At 40.1% G+C, this 15,135-nt stretch overlaps 2 protein-coding genes across 3 annotated transcripts in view; one reads left to right on the top strand and one right to left on the bottom strand.

The window, feature by feature from the left end:
* LOC135207506 (dynein axonemal heavy chain 2-like) overlaps nucleotides 1-14,017 on the top strand; it is a 35,813-nt gene extending 21,796 nt beyond the window's left edge. For both annotated transcript variants that reach the window (XM_064239331.1, XM_064239339.1), the window contains 4 exons: nucleotides 34-3,873; nucleotides 5,094-10,204; nucleotides 11,107-13,292; nucleotides 13,645-14,017. In XM_064239331.1, the coding sequence (XP_064095401.1) occupies nucleotides 34-3,873; nucleotides 5,094-10,204; nucleotides 11,107-13,292; nucleotides 13,645-13,772 (11,265 nt within the window). In that variant the 3' untranslated portion in view covers nucleotides 13,773-14,017. The remainder of the gene's footprint in view (nucleotides 1-33; nucleotides 3,874-5,093; nucleotides 10,205-11,106; nucleotides 13,293-13,644) is intronic.
* Nucleotides 14,018-14,091: 74 nt separating this feature from the next.
* Nucleotides 14,092-15,135, bottom strand: part of LOC135207523 (uncharacterized) — a 30,342-nt gene continuing 29,298 nt past the window's right edge. Inside the window, exon 5 of the mRNA XM_064239349.1 lies at nucleotides 14,092-14,954. Coding sequence (XP_064095419.1) covers nucleotides 14,592-14,954 — 363 coding nt within the window. The 3' untranslated portion in view covers nucleotides 14,092-14,591. The remainder of the gene's footprint in view (nucleotides 14,955-15,135) is intronic.

Genomic DNA, 15,135 nt, shown 5'->3' with positions numbered 1-15,135 from the left:
ATCTATCTGTCTAACTGTCTGTCTGTCTTTCAGATCGCTGAATGTACAGACGACTTCAACAAGCTCATGTCAAGATTATCAAGAGACGAAGCCCAGATGTTCGAAGGGCAGATTCAGATGATCATCAAGAACTTCTTCCCAGGTCTCTCTTTCATCAACTGGACGCAGCAAGACCAATGTTCTCTTCTTCTTGCGAAGTGTAAAACGATTGTCAAAACCATCCAGGACCAGGTGACTCATTACCTCGACATCAATCAGGCTATTGCCAACGACATGGATAAAATCAAGGACTGCATCCTGTATTATAAGGAGGATGAAGATGTCTACATAGGCGATGCTTTCATTAAGGACATTGTAAACCAAAGGGAGGCCACCCTCGGGAGCGTTATTGGTGCCTTCTTGAGCATGGAGGAGGAGCTCGAGTCTCTACATAGTCAGCTCATCAACAAGAGTGTCAGGAGGGCCCAGGATGCCTGGATCGCCTATATTCAGAGGCTAGATCAGATGTTCCTTGAATGTCAGAGAGAAATACTAAGGAAGTCTCTACTGACTTTTGAGGGCATGTTGATGGGATCTAGAAGCTGCCCCATGGACCAGCTTCCTCCTGTTTTCCAGATTTCTACTTCTCTTAAGGAAAAGAATATTGTTTGCAATCCGTCAGTCTTTGCCGTGTTAAACGTAGTGACATCTCTATCAAAGGATTTTGCTAAAAGCCTCAGCAAAGTACCCTGCTTGCTCAGAAAATTCGCAGCTGACAAATCAAAGGACCATAATCACACTCTTTGTTTGAAAGATGAATTGTGTGATAAGTTACAGAATAAACTAGCTGAGGAGTTTCAAATCCAAGTTGATATGTTGAAGGTAAAGCTGGAAGAATGGCAGATCTACAGAGATGTCTGGGAAATTGATAGAAAGAAATTCTTTGAGGAGTACTTGAAAAAGGCAAACAGTGTTGAAGTATTCGAAACAGATATCATATCATTCCAGAATAAGCTGAGTGAAATTGAGAGCAAAGATGAATTCATAAAAGTAGGCACATTCAGTGTTGATTGCAAGAAACTGAAGAAACAGATTATAACACTTTGTAAGTCATGGGTACAAGAGTTTGAGGACAATCTCTTCAAGATTGCTTCTGACAGACTTACTGCTCTGTATCAGTATAGTGAGAGAACAAAATCACTATTAGAGAGCAATCCTGAGGATATACCTTCTCTCTTATCCTCAGCTGAGGAGTGTGACAAAGCAAGACAGCAGTTGGAGTTGTATGAGAAGGAATTCCAGCCTGTGCGGGAACAGTTCACTGTTTTGAAACAGTATCATTACTCTGTCCCCTGTGATATTGATAACCGTCTGGCTGACCTTGAAAGTGAGTGGAGCAAAGTAGAGGGAGCTTTAACTAATAAGATATTAGATCTGAATTCTGTTCTTGATGGCTACCGAAAAAAGTACAGTGACCGTGCAGAAATAATTTTGGAAGAAGTGGAAGAGCTGAGGCATAGTTTCCATCAAAATCTACCTGTACGAGCAGATAAAAGATTCGAAGAGGCCAAAGAAGCCATAGATAAGCTACAAAAGATGACAGAGGAAGTGGAAGCCAAGATGGATATCAATGAGTATTTAGGGATGTTGTCTATGCCCTTAGTTGACTTTGATGAATTACCAGCCTTCAAACATGATCTTATTGCAGCGGAAAAGATTTGGTGTTTATTGAAAGAGTGGCAGAATACTTGGGAATCATGGGCTAATATAGTAGTCTGGGAAGTGAGTGTTGTTACTCTACAGGAAACTTTATCCGTTTACGGACATAAAATCAGAAATATAAAGTCATATGCTGTTCTGGAGTCAGATGATCCAACAAAAGCAGGAGAACTAACTTGGGAGATAAATGAAGAAGTTCTTAGCCATATTGAATTGTGCAAACTACTGGTTCCACTGACTCTAAACTTACAGAATGCCACCTTAAAACCACATCACTGGTCAAGAATCCAGTTGATAGTAAAGACAGAGTTTGATAAAGATTCAGAAGACTTTACTCTTGGTTACCTACAGAAGATTAACTTAACTTCTTATGAGAAAGAAATCACTGAAATTCTAGTTGATGCTTCTGAGGAAACTAAAATAGTTGCCGATATTCACGAAATAGAAATCCTTGCCTCTCAGATTACTGTAAACTTGAAGACCATTGTGTCAATGGGCATATCAGTTATTCAGTCAACCAGTGAGGCTAATTCTACCATTGTTGAATTGAATACAAGACTACAGACTGTTTCAGCTTCATTTCATGCTAAACCATACTTAGAGGAAATAGATAATATCCAGTCAACGCTGTCATCAATGATCTCGTTTCTGGAGGGAGTCGAGGAATTGCAGAGAAAGTGGGCTACTCTAGAACCCTTCTTTCATGTGGCAGATGTGAGATATCATATGGTCAATGCCACTGCTCTCTTTGACTCACTTGACGAGAGATGGCGTACCTTAACATCGACAATGGTTTCTGAGCATTTTCTTCAGCCCATTGTAGCGCAGCAAGATCTGCTTGAAGAAGTTTCTTTGGTGTCAAAGGGGTTTGATGACATTCCTAGTCATATTCAGCCCTATTTGCAAGATCGAAGAGAGCAATATTTTCGTTTGTGGCTGCTTTCTGATGATGATCTCATGGCTGCAGTGTCTACTCTTCTTGATGGTGAATTTGCAAAGCCTTTTCTACCAAAACTTTTCACAAATGTTGCCAAGATAAAACAAGAAAAGAATAGCCAAATTGGAGCAATGGAAATCATAGGCGTTTTTTCAAAAGAAGGTGAATTTTTGGAGCTTAATTCTTATGTTCCCATATTAGGACCGTTTGATACGTGGCTCCAAAATCTATCAGCTGCCATTGAAGCAACATTAAAGGAAAACACAAAGCAATGTAGAAACAGTATAAAAACAGTTGGGATCAGACTTGATGAAATTTTGAAATTATGGCCTCTGCAGGTTGCATCATTAGCTTTTATGACTAATTGGACAACAGAGATGAGCCGGGCATTAGCCAAGTTCAAAGGTCATATGAATGCAGAGCAGTTACAGCCTTTTAAGAAAAGAATTAAAGATTCACAGCAGAGGTTGGATGGGTGTTTGCAAGGAAATTTATCAAAACTCATACGTGAGAAGTTTCGTTTATTCTACATGAATCTTCTTCAAGTAAGAGACTTCTTAAATGACATATCTGAGAGCCGTAAAGGTTTTACAAATGAGAGCGAGATGATGATCTGGCACACAGTAGAAAAAGACACAGACAATCTTCTGGTTCATTTCGGGACATCAGAGATGATGTACTCTTGGGAATATCAAGGTTTATGGTCATTTGGTGTTATGACTCCCTCTTTGCTGCAGTCTCTTACCGATATAGCCAAAGTTTTGAACAAGGGTGCATCAGCAGGCGTCTTTGGCGTGAGTGGCTGTGGCAAGACTGAGTCTGTTAAAATGATGGCACACTTGCTTGGGCGTCATCTAGTGACGATCTCTTGTACCGCTTCGTTAACTTCATCTTTGCTTGTTCGATCATTACTTGGCACTTGCTCATCACACAGCTGGCTGTTTTTGGAAAATGCTAATAGGTTGGATGCTGCTGTGGTGCCTGTCTTGGGCGAGGTGATACAAGTGATACAGAATGTCCAGAAGAGCACATCTGCAGCAATGGCTATCAAGACCCCAGCAAAAACGACAAAACTGCAGCAGCAGCCTATTAAGTTGCTAGAAGGAGTTCAGGTGTCAGTGTCTCCACTCTCTGCAGTCTTGATGGAACTGGATACTAGACAGGCCTCTTCTCGGGACATAATGGACACCCTCAGAGAGACTTTCAAGCCAGCTCTGATATTCACTCCGAACTTGCAGGTAAATAAGTATGCAACCTTGATTTTTCACCAACACATTGTTGATAAGCTCAAGTTGAAAAAATTAATGCTCCATTATCATTTACATTCTGTTTATAGATTCAGTTTAATTTGTGTTCAAGTTACGATATGAATGGAAGCTCATGTAAACCATGTTTTTTTTTACTTTTATTACCTTATCAGCGATAATGCAAGGTCAGTCCTGATACCTAATGAGAATCAGGTCAGATCAGGTCACGTGAGGTCATTTTAGCTTTTGATTGGGGAATCAATTAACATTATGAATTTAATATGTAAGAAATTATATTTTAAGTTATACACATAATGGGGAACCATGTAGCAGAATGCAGGGAGCCATAATCTGAGGATATGTATGTATAAAGCCAAAGGAGTTTAGTGGGTAGGCAGTCAGTGGAGGCAACTATAGGATGTTGTGTAATGGGAAATCAAAAGATCAAGCTAAGATGCTATGTATTACCACCCAGCAATTCTCCTTATATTTCATAATATACTTAAATTTTATTGTATTTATTTATTGATCTTGTAATTAACTTTTCTTTTATGTTACTTCTTTCAAATGAGGACCATATTCTTTGGAAACCTGGGTTTCAAGTCAATGGCTCCTGTGGGATTAATGAGTATTAATCTTGTAATTTTTAGATGTGATTATTTTGTAGGCCACAGAGCAAATCAGGTCTGTTTGGAGATTCCTACAAAGGAAGAAAAATGCTACTGATATATTCATACGCCTACATACGTACAATAAACTCAAGCATACTTTCCTTCACAACTTTTCTTATGTAACTTTTAGTAACAGCTCGAAAAGAGAAGAATGTCAGATGCAGAAACTTGTTGCAGTGTTTCTGTTCTACCAGATTTTTAATTAGGTGAAAGTGATCCGATAAATGCGTATGTGTTTGTGTGGTCCTGTAGAGTATACGTTCATGCAAGCAAATAATATAAATAGGTAGCGAGGTAGAGAGTGAGGGTGTTTATATGAGATCACTGCCTAAGATGAATAACTATTTAGATGCACCATAAGTGCAATATAACTTATTGTTAGGAAAGTGAATGTAGGAAATGTCAAAATATGTTTTATGATTTGGACTGGGGATTTCTTACCATTGTTACTCTACCTTGCAGCCATTCGGGGTAATGTAGCCATGATGTCGTGAATTAGAACCATTCCGGGCCTATCTCATAATATTAATTGTACCGCAGGTAATAACGGAATGCTTCATGCTGGTCGAAGGGTTCAAGGAATACAAGGTGCTGTCGCAAAAACTGAGCCACGCCCTCCAGACCCTTTCAACCTCCTTGCCACAAGTTCACAAGAGGCAACTTGAAATCAAGGGAGCTGCTGGTGTGGTTGCTATTGCCAAGGACGTCATGAAGAGGCAACCGGAAATTGATGAGATAGATACCGTCCCAGTTGCTCTGAAGGAATATATTACTCCGCAACTGCAGAGTAGTGACATTCCAATCTTCCAAGAGGTCTTCGAACAGCTATTCCCCGATTTTGATGCTGCGCCCTATGTCAATGATACACTGAGGGACACACTTGTAAAAATGATGGAGGAAAACAACTTGATTTTGAAAGACTGTTATATCGATAAAATCCTACAGCTGCATGATGTTATTGCCAAAAATCAGAAAGTCATTCTTTACGGGAGTTCCAAATCTGGAAAATCAACGTCTCTGAGAATGCTGGAGAGTGCCTACAATACTTTGAACAAGCAAGGAAATCCAAATTATAAATCTACAAAAATAGAAGTTCTCAATCCTCTGGCTGTGGAACAGGATAATTTCTACGGGCCATTTAAAGACATTGTAGGTAAAGCAGAAGAAGGATATTTTCCCCACATGATAAGAAAGTATCTTAGATCTAACTTGCCTGTCGAATACTGGATAGTTCTAGAAGGACCTACAAAACACCGTTGGCTGAAAGACCTGTTTCTGCACTTCCATCCAACAGACAATAGCTTCCTCAGTGGGAGTTCCCAGAGAACCTCAGTGCCACCCAACATGAGATTCATTGTTGAAATTTCTGGGGACATATCTCAACTTTCTCCTTTTGAGCTTACTCAGTGTTACAGCGTCTACTTTCAGCAGCAGCCCAATCTTTGGGAAGACATCATACAAAGCTGGTTGGGTACAATTACCAATGACTGGATTTCACGGGCCTTGCAGACTCTCATAAAGAAAAACCTTCCAAGTTTTATCAAAATGCTGAAGCCAGATACAGTAACAAAGCCAAGCATGGTTATGAAGGCTAAAGCTTTTGTTGCAATTTTGCGTTCACTCTTGGATACTGACTTGGTGGAAGATGACACTGATGACTGGGTGGCAAAACTTACTCCAGCATTTATCTTTAGCATTATCTGGTCTTTCGGAGCTAACATCTCCCCTGCGGAGGCTGACGAATTCAAAGAGGTCGTCACGAGGATGATTGAAAATGTCCCTGAGGGTAGTATATATGATTATTATGTTGACACTAGTACTGGTCATTTTACTCCTTGGTGGAAAACTGCCACTGAGTTAGGGCATTTGGTCCTGACTAATCCTCTTCTTAAAACGAACATCATTTTCACTGACAGGATACTCAAATATTCTAAAGTGGCACAATTACTGCTGAACCAAGGAATCCCAGTTCTTTTGAAAGGTGAGCCAGGATCTGGGAAATCGACCATACTGAGTGTTTTAAAACAAACTTCGGATGAGTTCAGACATGCCGTGTTTGACAGTTACACGGCCTCTACAAAACCAAAAGATATTCAAGACACTGTCATGAAAAACCTTAGCAAACATGGGAAGGACATACTTGCTAGTAGGAAGTCAAAGGTTCATTTTTTGATGGATGACCTTCAGTGTAACAATGATGAAATGAGCTTGCAAGAAATACTTGAAACTGTTAGATTTACTGAAAATCAAAGAAAAATATATTGTCACGATTCAAAATCTTTCCTAATGATTCCCGAAATATGTTATCTCTTTACCTATCAGACGAAAGAAAGTGATAAGGCAAATGAAAAATCCCAAATCTTAAGTGAAAATGTGGAGATCTATTGGTCAGAGGTATTTCATATGTTAACACTTCCACCTTGCCAGAAGAATGAGTTGGAAATCATATTCGGTGGATTATTTGATCAAATGCTCGGTCATTTTGAGCAAGATGTGAAGTGCATGAAGTCTGTCATAGCCGAAGGGATAGTCCACCTTTATGAGCGAATGGGAGAAATGACTAAAGCAAGATTAGCCGATCATCTTTCCCTGCTCCATCACCCTCGACAAATAGTATCTGTTTTGAAAGGGCTTCAGTTGGCTGATGTGGAGACACAAGACAGGGATAATTTCCTGAAGCATCTTTCTCATGAATGTTACAGAGTATTTCAAGATTCAGGAATACTTACTCAAAATGAATTTGACAAGCTTCTGAGCGACGTTTTAACAGAATATCTGTGCGTAGAGCTTGATTCCGTACGTCCAAAAGGGGAGATATTTTTACTCACAAGACTTGGAAATGAAGAAGAGCTTTACACTGATGCATCTGTAGAGGAAATTAATTCCATATTACTCAAAAGAGGCCATGAATTCATGGGTCAGAACCAAAACTTTGCTCTGCATGATAGTCTTCTTCACCATGCCGTCCATTTAGCAAGGGTTATTGGAGGTTTAGATTTAAAAACACAGTCAGCTGTCCAGAGGTCTTCGACAGTCTTAGATAACATAGGAGGTCATTTGGTTTTAGTTGGCCCTGAAGGTTGTGGTAAAAAGACATGTGCACGATTAGTGGCCATGATAGCAGGTTATAAGATTCATGATATAATAGGCACTGCAACAGAGCCTCAAGAGAAGACAGTGAAGATCCTAGAAGATTTACGTATGGCTATCCCTGTCCTTGTAGTTATAGACTGGAATATTTTGGAGAGCTTAGAAAATATATCCTTCTTAAATTCTATACTTGTTGACGAGCTGAATAATGAAAAGACTTCAGGCCAGGAGACTAATATAAGAATAATGATGTCTGTTCCTTCAATGAAGGAAGCCTATGAAATCTTCAGATACATTCCAGCTGCTTCTTGTTTCTTCACAGTTGATTACTTTCAGGAATGGAATACCCATGAACTTCAGTCAATAGCAAAACAAATACTTTCAGAAACTCTTGGTAAATCACTGTCAGATATAAAGACTCAGTGTGTTTCAGAAATAATGGCTTACATACACAGTCAGATTTCAGATAGAGAATGGAACCCATCAGCAAGGTTTCTAGAGTTCCTCAAGCTGGTTCTGGTAGTTCATAATAAGCTTCATGATAACATAGTTGGAGAAAAAGAAAAACTGAAGGTTAGTATTCAGAAGTTTGAGGAAACTCAGAGAAGAGTCACAGAGCTTTCACGACAGTTAGAGGAACAAAGGGCTCAGGTTACTTATATCCAACAGTCATGTGGAAGTGTTGTTTTGAAAATGAGGAACATCAAATCTGAACAGGGCAGGCTGCAAAAAGATCTAAACAAAAATGCAGCCTTGCTGAAGAGGCAAAAGGATGAGGCACAGAGAATTAGAGAGCTCATTAACCGAGACCTGACAGCCCCAAAATTAGAAATGAAAGCCATTCATCGAAAGCTGGACAGGATAACCAAGGCAGAGTTAGAAGGCTTAAAGGGGCTGGGTAGACCCTCACAAGGCGTTGAACTTATTTTTGATGCTGTGTTGACTACACTTGGTTTAGACCCGTCGTGGAATGAGGCAAAGAAACAAATGGCGAATGGCCTGAACTTTATCTCATCGATTAGGAAAATTCCTGTTGAAGAAACAGATGAAAAGGTTTTAGCTAGAATCCAGTCTTATCTGAAAATGGAAGAACTGGATTCAGAACAAATAACAGAAGAATCCTACACTGCAGCAACGTTCCTGAATTGGCTGAACACATTTGAGAAATATGTTAGGGTTTACAAGGATTACCATCCACTAAAGGTTCAGGCAGACATCATTGCAAGAGACATAGACGCAACAGAAGAAGTCATTGCCAAGTATGAGGAAGATCTCTCTGGTTTTGGAATGGAGCATGAGGTTCTCATGGCCCAGCTGAAGGAAAAAGAGCAACATTTAGAGGTAGCAGAAGAGGAGATGAAAGTATTAGAGGGAAGGATACAACTTGCGCAAAAGGTTATGTCTCAGCTGGGCGAAGATAAGATCCAGTGGGAGGAGGCATTATCCCACTGCAGCGTAAAGCTTAGAAATATATTTGGCGACGCAGTTTTAGCAGCAGCCTACGTGACTTATATGGGGAATTTCCTACACTGTGAAAGACAGGGTGTTATGAAAGACTGGCAAAAGAAAATGGATGAGCTTTGCATTTTTCACACAGAGGATAAAGATGTCATGGATGTTTTGGCTCCTCTTGAGCTGCAGGTGAGATGGCATGAAGAAGGCTTGCCTCATGATACCTTTTCCCTTGAGAATGCAGCCATCATTTACAACTCCAACCTTCCACAGTTAATTCTTGACCCACATTCATTCATGGAAAGCTGGATTCGCAATTGGGGAAATGTAACGGAAATAGACCTTGATAATGATTACATGCCTGTTATGGAGCAAACCATGGCAGAGGGTAAAACAGCTGTGCTTATCCAGGAGGAACTAGAGCTTCCCATGCCCATTTTACAAATTCTGGAAATGGAATGTGTCGTGCTGCCTAATGAGAATAAATGTTTTTTGAAGGTTGGTGAAAAGTTGCTTCAGGTGCACCAGAATTTTAGACTGATCATTATCTTGCGAAGTCGGGAAGTCAACCTTAACAATAACATGAAGACTTTGGTAAACATTGTCAATATGCAAAGTCAGCAGGAGGGTCTAATGAAACTGCTGACATTTCGAGCTGCTTCTCATTGTCAGCCAGATCTGTTTGAATCCCTGAAGAAAAGCGAATGGGATCTGCTTGAGAAACAGAACTTGCTGGCGGAGCACGAAGCCACAATACGTGAACTGATGTCACGTTTTGACGACGATGTTCTTGAGGAGAGCACATTGATGGAAATGCTCCAGGCAACTTGTGGCAAAGCAACTGAAACTAAGAAGAGGTGTCACGACCTCAGGAGAAATTTAGATGTCGCAAGAGAAGGCAATAATACATATCGGAAAATATCAGGACTCCTGACAAGCTTGTACCTCCTTGTGGAACATCTCCCTGAGATCCATCCTTCGTTGGTAATGGGTGTCAATGCGTTTAGTGAACTCATCATTGGTGAAATGTCTCCACAGTCTTTTGCTATACCTTGGGGTAGAATGCTTGGCTCAAATACAGTTATGAAGATGCTTCAGACATTTTACAGGTATGTGTTATTCAATAAGTTGTGCAATTTTCTGGTTCAATCAAGTCACCTTCCCTTCAGTGATGGATGACTTAGGCAGCAAAGCAATGGATGAATAGTTTTTAGTATTACATTTGTCTCTGAAGCATGAGAAATCATCTTAGACAAAGTTCTGATAAATCATTTTAAACCAGGTGTAGTTTGTGAGGAACTTTAACATGGGGTTTGAACACTTTTCACATATGTATAGTGAAAATCTTACTCATTGCTTTTCATTCTAGCGTGTAATCACTAGTCAGTGTCAGTGCATAGAAAATAAGGCTCCAACTGTATATATGTAATGTGTGAGAATCTGCTTATAAACTTTCTTTGTCAACTTCATATTATTATAATAATAGTGATAATAATAGACCTTCTTTTGCTTAGTTGTATTGTGAAGCTTTGTCTATTTAATTTGAGTTCATTTCCAGTATTTTGCTGTTTATGGTTAGTTCTTACTATGTACATTATATAGGGTAGTATTGCTTACAATACCAGGTCTTATATGGAGTACTTTTGACCATACTAAAGATTCTCCTTCGGAGTGTTTTAGCCTTTTATTTGTCATCCATTCAATTTGTTCACTTCAGATCTGGCTATTTAACTTCTTTAACTTTGGTTTGCTACATTTTTTCACCAATTGGAAAACATACCCTTCAGGAAAGACTTGTGATTTTAGAAATGACTCATTGATCTGGTTCAACTACGTAAGGCTAATATTACTCATAACCTAATTACTAACAACATTGGTTATTTTTTCACATTTTAGCACTAATAGCGATTTGTTGAATGACTGATTTAGTAATATTTCTTGGTTCATACAACTTCTAGGAATGTAAACATTTTAATGTATATTTAACAAACAACATCTGTTATGATTCCAGGCACATCCAGCAGCAAGTCAGCGACATAACAGTTGTGACCATTGGCTTGATATTAGCTACCTGGTATGAGTGCCACATTTCCCTCACTAATCCCAAGTTTTGCTCTCTTCTGTACTCTTCACTCACTAAAGAAAAGGATTCTGCCCCACAGCTTCTTAAGCCCGTCAGTAAATCAAAACATAGCTCTGAGGTATCAAAACTGATATGCGAGCAAGATTCGGAGAAATCCCGGCCTGCATGGCTCACTAATGCCCAGTGGGCTCAGCTGTTAGAACTTTCTAAGATCGAACCATTCTCTGATATCATAAACCATATAACAACTTACAAGGATTTATGGAGAGTCTGGTATGTTACAGAGCAGCCAGAAACAGGATCATTCCCCAAAAGCTTAGACAAAAAAGTGAGAGGCGTTGCCAAACTTGTTCTCATAAATTGCCTTCGACCTGATCGCTTAGATGAAGCTGCTCTGCTCTATGCTACAAGAGTTTTGAAACAAGAAACTACTTCAACCACTGCCAAGGCTCTTCTCTCAGTTGCTGCTAAAGGTAGTGTTACTGAGCCCATCATATTATACAGTTCAGCACCATTAGATGTGGAACATCTACTGAGACAAATCCAGCCACTTTGCCACCCTGTGTTAACGACTAATCCAGATGCTGTTAATATCTTATCTCTTGGTCAAGGCAGGGAAAAGTATCTTAATCTAATAATGAGAAAATGTGCTGAAAAAGGTTACTGGTTGCTCCTGAAGAAGAATGAGGCTGATCAATCCTGCACAGAATATCTAAACAAATTATTAAAGGAGAAATTCTTGAATGATGCTAATAAAAGATTCCAGATATGGTTGTATATGGACAGCGATGACACCTTACCTGACAGCCTGATGGCTTCCTGCCATAAAGTTTACTTAGGCTTACCTACAACAGTCAAAGAATCCATCATACATCTTTATGAACTCGCTGGAGAAAGTCGACTGGCATCATATACAGGTGAATGGAGCAAGTGGTGCCTGCTGAGTCTTGCTCTGTTTCACATTGGCTTTGTAACACGGCAGTCTCTCGAGGATATGAGTACCCCTCTTGCTCAGACTCTTGGCGACCACCAGTGGGAAGAAGCAGAAAATGTCCTCCGGACCCTAATCACTGAAAACCTGGCACTTGAAAACAATCTCCTTCCACTGTTGATACCACAGTTGACTGATATATATATAACTGGTGCACTAACAGAGAGCAGCTATGAAATTTTATGTCAGCTTTTGCAGGTTTATTTGTCACCTGAAGCTATAATGAATGTTCCCGGAAGAGTCTCAGCACTTACACATTACACAGTACCGAAGTCGCATTCAATGGAAGATCATCTGACCCAGCTAGGCTATATCTACCTGGCTCAGAATGTCTCACTTACTTGCGTTGCCCCAACTCTTATCTTTGAAAGTCAAAGAGATGAAGCAAAGAGCATAAATATTTCCATATATAAAATTAGTGACGATAACAAACAATTGCCAGCACTACAGAAAGAAGATTGGGTCAAATATTTTGGTCTAAACAAAGTCAAGAAGATGGCCTCAAAGAATATACAGGGCTCCCTTCAGTCAATCATAAAAAATGATCTCGACAGGTATCTGAAGGCAGCCCAAACTCTTGTTTCGAAGCTCAAAGTGAATGCGAACCCTGATACCATATTAGAAATACTTGAAGATAACATACCACTTGTGTTAGAGAACGACCAGGAAGTCGACCAAATAAGAGACATCGAAGCTAAACTGCAGAGGTTTTCTGTGAAGGGCCATTACCTCCTGAAACTCATCAATTGCCCTCCACCCTTAAGAAACATCAGACTTGGTCTTCTGCGGGAACCTGCAGCTGCCTGGTCGGCATTTGTGCGGAGTGTGTGGGGCGAAGTGAGAGGGGATGGCATGGAGGTCGCAGTCGTCACTAAAGCCCTCTGGTCAGAACTTGGCCAAAAGGGAGTCGACTTGGAGACCAAGACAGCCGGCGACGAGGACGAGGACAGTGCCACGCTCCTCATGGAATGCATGGCGCTCTGTGGGGCATCTTGGGACACACGGGCGGAGCTCATCACTACAGAGGAGCTTGCAGCCGCCACTCCTTTCACCTCTTTTCTGGACCTCAACGTCATGCAGTTTGATGGAAGAGTTAAAAAGCTGATGAAGAAACCTGGCAGGTGTAAGTAACCCTCTTATCATAGAAATGGGCAGTACCTCATCTGTGCAAGAGAACGATACATATAATGAAACACAATATTCTTACAAAACATTTTTTTGTAATGCTCTACTTTACCAGTTGTGATGTTGCAAAGTTACACATATCAGAACTGTTTCTTTTTTCTAGTAAAACACCAGACTAAAACAGTATCCTTAAAGTTTAATAAGAAAAAAATTAAGTGCATAAAACACTTGAAATCTGTTGTCACATTTCACATTTTGTCCCCAAGAATTTTGGTAGCATGTTTTACTCAGTATTACTCCTTTTTTTTAAATCTTCTTGGCTGTTTATCCTATTTCTCTCTCGTCCTCAGCTTATAGGTCACCAGTTTACGTCAATGGTGATTTGTCAACACCCCTGTTTTGGGTGTACTTACCCCTGTCCCCTGCCATCACTTCCCACACCTGTGTCCTGAGGGGAGTTCGTCTTGTTGCATCGTGAAGGGTAACATTGCAACAACTAAGCAAAAAAGAGGATTTTCCGGCAAACGAAAGAACGGCATCATCAGTATTATAGCAACTTCAATTCTAGCAAGAGATAATTTTATCTGGATAAGTATAGCAGTATTGTAACTCTGCTTTGATCAGCAGACAGATTATATTGTTATTATTTTCCGCCTTGGAATATCATATAATACGTGTTGCCAAATTTACAGCATTCGCATTTTATTTTATTTGTTAATAGTGTAGTTTATATCAATATTTAAGTATACTACATATAATGTGTACTATACAAATATCACTCTTAGAAACAGCCATACTTATTTTTGTGATATATTTATTTCAAAGTTTGTAAGATAAACAACAATGGACTGGTCATTGACTTTGTACATACTTAAGATCCTAACATATACAAATGACCTTAAAAATACAGTTAAGTAGAAAACTTCTCGTTTTATTGAATCACCACATGCACTTAGTTCAAAATAAAATCGAGGAACGGAAGTATACAAAAGTTTTATCAAAAGTAATATATATATGTAGCAGTACATAAAGTGATATCCCACTAGGCAGCCACCATAATAATGAAGCTAGTTTATGTATGTATAAAGGTTGTTAATGTCAGCACCTTCAAGAGCAGGGTGTGTATGTGTGCATACGTGTGTATGTGTTTATACTTTTTTTTTTTAAATGCTAGACCCAACATAGCAAAGCGAAGAATTTAGTAATGAAATCAGCATGTCGAAGGCAATATAAAGAGTAATGCCTTGGTTTTAAGCAACGGCATAACGCCGTTACTGTTGTAGGAATTCGGACGTCATCATATTTTGACCCCAAGTCCTGTGGGCAAAGGCTTCTTCTTCGTCGGGCAGTTGTTGGGAGGGTGGAGACTGTAAGCGGGTGGCAGCTCCCTGATCCCGCCCGCGTGGGCGTACGGATTCTCGCAGCACAGCCTCGTGTGCGGGTACGTGGGAACCACCACTGGAATGAGAGCCTGGCGCTTGATGTGTCTGGAATAGGCGCGCACCACGCAGCAGCAGTAGGTGCAGACTATCGTGGCGAGGACGCATGCCAGGAGGTCGTACGTCCGGCGGGTGAGAGAAGCCCTGACGCCAGCCCAGACGATGGCGCCAATCACCACGACAGAGAGCACTAGCCAGGGCACCAGCAGCCCGCTTCTCTCCTGCAATGAAGTAGGGGAATAGAGTTACAGGGATGTAAATGTAGGCTATGTAGAATTGTTATATTACAATGCAGCAGTGATGCACTTTACAGTATTGAACATGAAAGTTTTATGTAGAAGTTGCTGGAAGAAGTAGAGTGTATAGTCTGTTGGATCATTGATCAATGAAGGTTGTGCAGCA

This window comes from Macrobrachium nipponense, chromosome 11, assembly GCF_015104395.2.
Source record: "Macrobrachium nipponense isolate FS-2020 chromosome 11, ASM1510439v2, whole genome shotgun sequence".
Taxonomy (NCBI): domain Eukaryota; kingdom Metazoa; phylum Arthropoda; class Malacostraca; order Decapoda; family Palaemonidae; genus Macrobrachium; species Macrobrachium nipponense.
This window is presented reverse-complemented; position numbering and strand designations above follow the sequence as displayed.